A 6259-nucleotide genomic window follows, 5' to 3' on the forward strand; every position below is an offset into this window, starting at 1 on the left:
TTGATTACCGCAGAGCTCATAATGAATTATCAGCTCTGGACCCATCATCCTATAGTGACAATGAGTGAAGTTCACCAACAACCTCCATAGTATTATAGTCTCTTAGTGCCGCCACTCGGCCAATCACAAGTTCTCCTCAGATGGTCTGATCCATCGTGTGGTCATCTTCTCCCGGTCATCTTCTCCCGGTCATCCTCTGTCATGAGTGAGTGTTGTGTACGTGTTTTGTTAAGTCAGCTTGTGTGTGTGTGTGTGTGTGTGTGTGTGTGTGTGTGTGTGAACCATCCGGTCCCATTGTTTGCTCAGTCCGGTCCAGTCGAGGTGACTTTGACCTGTGAGGGAACCTGTCTGTGTTCCTCTGTTTGTGTATGTGTGTGCATGTGCTGAGAGGATGACGCTGGAGCGGGCCTGTGTGTTTACCTATTAAATATCATTTTGGTGCATATACTGGTTTTCCCAGAGATAATTATCTCTTCCACTAGTGAGAAAGTAGATAAGAGTATTTCTCTCTGTCGAGAGTTTACAGCGAACAGGGAAAGAAATGTTATCTTCAGGTTGCCATAGCAACGCCAGCCTCAGTGCTTTCCCGGTCTATGGCCCTCCATGACGGAACTAAGGGAGCTGTCACAATACCAGTCTCATCATCCATGTGCTGGTCCAATGAGCGCTTGACAACCAGTGCCAGCGCGGTATAGTGCGGAAATGAAATATCTATTCAGCCAATGAAAATGTATCAACAATTGACGTATTCTACAGTATTAATGCCTGGCACATGAAATGTCCGGCAGAGAGAGAACCCTGTGCAGTTTGCCGCACAGGGTGAGAGGGGAGAGTAATTTGGCTGTATGTGGATCTGTTCTGTCTCTCTGATCTGAAAATGAATAGACATTAATCATATTGCTCGGACTGGACAATCCTTCTTCCTGGTGGTCTCATCTTTTATTGGGTACTTAAAGGTATTTTTCTAAAAGAGTATTTCCTGCTTAAAGTAATCCTGTTAAAGCTAATTGTGAACTTGGTCATCTAAAAGGTTTGGAAACCATTTTTACCATTGTGGTGCTGAGTATTTATGTTCTGTGTAGCTCAGTAATTCAGTATTATACAGTCCTTTATATCTTTGGTGAATCATTAATTGTCCCTTCTGCAGTTTTTATGCAACTAATTGGCCTTCCCTTATCTGTTATCTTGACAATTTATGTAACACCAGCTACTGTACAATCACATAGTCATATAGAGTAATGTAGAAAGTTTCATGGAAATATCTGCTCTGAAACGCAGATATTATTATTATTATTATTATTATAACGTCTGATATAATTTATTTTTAAATATATTTTGGGGGCTTTTACAATTCACAATTTAGGCATTTAGCAGACGCTCATAATCCAGAGCGATTTACAGTAAAACCGGAAAACACAAGGTAAATCAAATTCATATAAATAGTAATCTAGAGTCATAGTTAAACTAAGGACCTCTCATCTATCTATAAATGCACCACGTCTCTGTGTGTATACGTCTGTAATCCACCGTTCGCCCCACCAACTTCAAATTTGACACACGCGTTCCACACAGCGAGTCGGTGGGATACACCGTTGTCCAGAACCAGCACAAAAGCCTCTGCCTGGGCTCTGGACAGGGCCCAAATTAGCTAATTGATCTCACCCTGATCACCCCTAGATCTCCATATATGGAGCTGACATCTGCATAGACACATATTTGGGCATGCCTGGCAAATAACTCCATATATGGGCATAAAAGGGACACAGTCAGACATAATAACTGGGTGGGGCATCCACTTCCAACTTGCATCGTTCCAAGTAGGCCAGTAGGCCCACAATCATCTGCATATTGAAACTATGCACACTATAGGATGCCAGGTCTACAAATGGCCTGGCAGTTTACATAATATGGTATCTAAATTTCATTTTAGCCATTGCATAAGCCTGCAATGTCGTCAAGGCTATAGGGCTAATTAAGGTGGAGTCTGAAGAGGCGAGTCTTCAGATTTCTAGCCAGGAAACAAGGAGTCAGGGAGTGACATGCAGCAAACGTACTGGTGGGTCCACGAATCAAACCGGGGACTTGCTGCTAGGCATCTATGTGGTATGCACCCTAACCCTTCAGCTATCTGGTCAACCCCAGATGTTCCCAGCAATTATTTCTGCAATGTAGAACATTTTAATTTTTTCTATCAGCCATGTTTGACCAATTAATCAGTTAATGAAATGAAACAAAGCAAAATGTATTTTGTTGATAGAGTGATTGAAGCTCAGGAAATTGTTGATCTAATACCAATTAAAGTGTTTAAACACTCACAGAATAGTCTGAAAGCAGGAATTTCATAGAGGCCAAGGTCTCAGTTTGGCCTATTTTAAGTAAAAGTCATTATTTCTACATATTTTGTTTGATGGCTTTGTGGCCCTGTTAATTGGCCTTTTCACCCTGACACTAATGTGGAATTCCAGGCCTGGCCTGAATACAGATGGCATTGCAAAATCAGTGTATCAAGCATTGCTATTCATCGATACAGAGGGGCACCTATATGGAACACCTATACAGCAATCTCATCAAATTCTACTTCATTAAATAATTTCAAACATAAGCTTAGAACATTTAATTGACCAGATTACTTAATTTTCTCTAATCATGTCTTATGGTAGATAACAAAGTATTCTAATAATGTTGTTGATTTTTTTGTTTCTACTGTATATACTGCAATCATGTATTCTGGAAATTCTACATTTCTTGTACAATGTTTCATTGTGTCTTACATAGGTAGAGGCCTCGTATAAGACCCTTGGGCTTTTTGCCTCAGCCTAGCACTTTCCCCTTTTTATATTTGTCTATTGTCTTGTTTGAATACTGTGCTGAATAAATAAATACAAAAAAAGAAAATACTAAAAAAATACTAGGCCATAGCACTCGCAAACAGATGACACCATAGCAATTCCTTATATAGCTCAAACTTTCCCCCAAGGCAGCAGGATGTTTTGCTATTACCTTCCTGTGTGGAATTTCACTTGGCTCATAGACCCTGGTTACCTAAGAGGTGGCAGAAATATGTTTGTTGAATTTATAAGTCTGTGATAAGTGCCTGGGATCAGCAGTTCCAGGAGCGCATGTGTCCCGGAACACTCCTTGGCCTAAAAACGTCCATAGCCGTCATCACAAATGTGATGAGGTCAGCACATTTGGGCTATGGCCGAATTTAGGCCAAGGAGTGTTTTTCGTGCAAAACTAATGCTTGGAATGGATTCAGAATCATGAAAACCCCCTAGTTTGACATGTCACATGCTACTTAAAGCATGATGAAATTTGTATATTCGTTGTCTATGGTGTGGTGTGGTATACAAAAATGTCCATAACTTTTTTTCGCGATGTTTCCGGCAGAGCAGACCTCTCATTATAGATAAAACACAAATAAAAAGTGTCATGACATCACAGGTTAATCTCTATTCCTTGAGCAGAGCTTTGGGGCCTGTGGCTCCCCGGCTACTACATACTTAGGTGTCGGATATTGTTTCCTGCTGACAGTTCTCATATACAGTATAACAGCTCCAGATGTTAAGTTTGCTTATTCTACTGTACTAGACTAACTTCCAGCTTTTGATAGTTGTTTCAGTCATCCAGTTCTCATTTTGTTCTGGCACAGCTATGGGAAATTTGAAAAGCTGATAAAGATGTTATATAGCCTACTACAGTATATCATTTAAATTCAAAAGCATGTATCAGCAGACAGCAGTTCAATTGTTTATTTTAATATTTCACATGGTGATATTGAATGATACAAAATTGGCCAATACAGACTAGAGTTTGTAACTGGCCTTTTGCTTCAGAAGATAAGAAAGACGAAGAAGTTAATATCTGACAGGAAAAGCGGTGACATTGATTGCTAGTAGTTTCCATCTTATTCTGTGTCATCTGACCAGGTAATCTCATAGTCACTGAAAGCAGTCTTCATCTTTTCAACGGATACAGAGTGGTCAGCTTTGCCGAAGCCCTGAAAAGGTTGGACAAAATATAGACAATAATATTAATATATAAAGACGAATGTATTTGTACAATTTGTGTGTGTGTGTGTGTGTGTGTGAGAGAGAGTGAGTGAGAGAATAAGAACTTGCATCTCCTATCCATGCAATGATGCACTTACAGTTGATTCTCCAAACACCCTCAGTGTTTTGTTGTCAGTGTTGTGCTCTATTTTGCCACCGCCAAGACACTTGCACTCTAGTCCCAATGCCTCCATGGCTGGGTTGACCTTCTCAAATATGTTATCTATAAAACCAGAACATATCTATAATTATACACATGCTGGACTTAAATGATCAGCATCAGCAATTATATTCAATATAATATATTTTTTAAAGCCAGAATATGTACTACAGACAGTAGCACGTCCAGTTTACACGTGCACAATTGTGCACTGCACCTTTCTGAGGACCTTATATGGGGTGAAATTGGTCCACACAGTAACTAACAAGGTACATTTTCGTCAGCTCTTCGTTTGAAGACCATAGTTAAAACGCACCTGTCGACCATGACTCATTTAAACAAGACAAGCATAGCCTGCCTGCTGCCTGCCCTGCAATCGAAGCAAAGCCAGATCAAGCAACGCGCACCAAAACTAGCCTAGCTCGCTACTAGCTTGAACTTACTGTGATACTTGGCATCTTTTGTGCCTCTTACTATGTCTTTGTGCACGTCTCCGTCTTTTACATTTATCCTCACTAATATGTACTTAAAAGTTCCTGCAGGATCAATCTCAACATCGGGGACTTTAGCCAGCGCGTCTGCCATAGCTGCAATGCCTAGTCTCAAAGGACCAGGGGGGACCGCTACGTTCTTCCAAGGAAAGCAGACAACATGGTGTTGTAGACTGTAGAGAGCCGTCCTGCCATATATGGGTAACATGGGCGTACCCGGGCGTACGAGACTTTTGAAGCCTCTTAAAGGTGCAGCCTACAATTTATTTACATTTAAAAAAACTATAAATAAAAAGTTGAATGTTGAGTCTAAAAAACTTTAAATGTTATGATAACATTGAACTTGAACCAAAAATGATGTGTTTTGAGCAGTTGGATCAGTAACAGGAAGAGTGGGCACCGTGATGTAAAATTGGCTATTTGGTCCAAAATGTATATGTTACAAAAACAATATTTGGAAAACGGTAGGCCTACACAATATTTGACATTAAAGGGCTAGTATTTCTACAATGGCTACAAATTGCAAAACGTGTAAATCCAATAGGCTAATGTTGGACATAAGACATAGAACAAGTCGGTCTGATGATGTATTGTGCATGTTACCATTTTTTTAATTTCATTTTTTAACATTTTGCACTACATAGCAAATTTTGCATAGCGGTGCCCACATTTCCTTTAGTAGGCCCACAGTAGGCTACACTGCCCACTCTTCTTGTATCCATTGGTCATTGATGTATTTCATCATTTAGCTACTTTTAGGTGCGCCACTTTCACTTTATTGATTGATTGAAAAATGTATTAGTATTACTGCGGAAAAAAGCATAGGAATGTACACTGTCTGCTAGGAGGATTTATAACCCAAGAAACCACTATGGCTTCTTGGGTTATTGGGGTCCTTCATATTCAATCTAACCAAATACAGTACATGCAAAAACATAAACGGTTAGAAATCAAAAGAAATAGGCCTATATACATTAAAGGGTAGGGGAGACGTTTTACTGGGCTCACTTTTGAATTGCAGACACCCGCTTGTGCTCTTTGAGAGCAGTTTTCAAGGAGAGTAGGGATTCATATAATCATTCCTTTAAGACTGGCCTAGTGGGCCTTCCTCAGCGTTGTCAATGCTGAGGAAGGTAAATAAATACATCATGTGAAAAGGACATGTATTGAGTGCTGGCATTTCTTCCCTTTCAGGAGTTAGTAGTTTGACAGGAGGTCGTTTTAACTGCTTGTTATCTGTTAAAAGTAGGAAATCTCCTATTGTTTTTCAGGTGGGTCAGTGGGTCTGGGTCTCATGTAAGCTGTTGCCCTCCACTGTCAACGGTCGAACAGGAAGGATATGACCCATCCTGTTGGCTACCAGTCAACAGGCCAGGCGCCTCTACTACTGTAACTGGTTCCCTAGACCCTCATAAAATACACATTAACACGTGTGCGCGTGTGCATGAGAGTGATAAATGCAATCCCATTATTCACTTTTATTTATTATTTTTCTGTGCAGCAAAATAATAAATAAAATGCATGAGAGTGGGAAATGCAATCCCAGGCCATTATGT

General features: G+C 40.2%; 1 protein-coding gene across 1 annotated transcript; it reads right to left on the minus strand.

Moving 5' to 3' along the window:
- Positions 1–3737: 3737 nt before the first annotated feature.
- LOC306925800 (14 kDa phosphohistidine phosphatase) lies at positions 3738–4865 on the minus strand. Its single transcript, XM_079504881.1, has 3 exons — positions 4656–4865; positions 4151–4275; positions 3738–4000 (listed from the first exon to the last, which is right to left on the minus strand). Exons 1-3 carry the CDS (start codon positions 4795–4797, stop codon positions 3908–3910), a joined length of 360 nt encoding a protein of 119 aa, XP_079361007.1. The 5' UTR covers positions 4798–4865; the 3' UTR covers positions 3738–3907.
- Positions 4866–6259: the final 1394 nt, after the last annotated feature.

Source organism: Electrona antarctica (assembly GCF_951216825.1).
Source record: "Electrona antarctica genome assembly, chromosome: 7".
Classification (NCBI taxonomy): domain Eukaryota; kingdom Metazoa; phylum Chordata; class Actinopteri; order Myctophiformes; family Myctophidae; genus Electrona; species Electrona antarctica.

Excerpts from the sequence above, each read along its gene's own strand:
- LOC306925800 (XM_079504881.1), bottom strand. The coding sequence starts at position 4,797 with ATGGCAGACGCGCTGGCTAAAGTCCCCGATGTTGAGATTGATCCTGCA. Across the intron at positions 4,276-4,655 it reads AAAAGATGCCAAGTATCACA|ATAACATATTTGAGAAGGTC; the intron begins GTAAGTTCAAGC and ends CTGGTTTTATAG. Across the intron at positions 4,001-4,150 it reads GGGTGTTTGGAGAATCAACT|GGCTTCGGCAAAGCTGACCA; the intron begins GTAAGTGCATCA and ends CAACCTTTTCAG.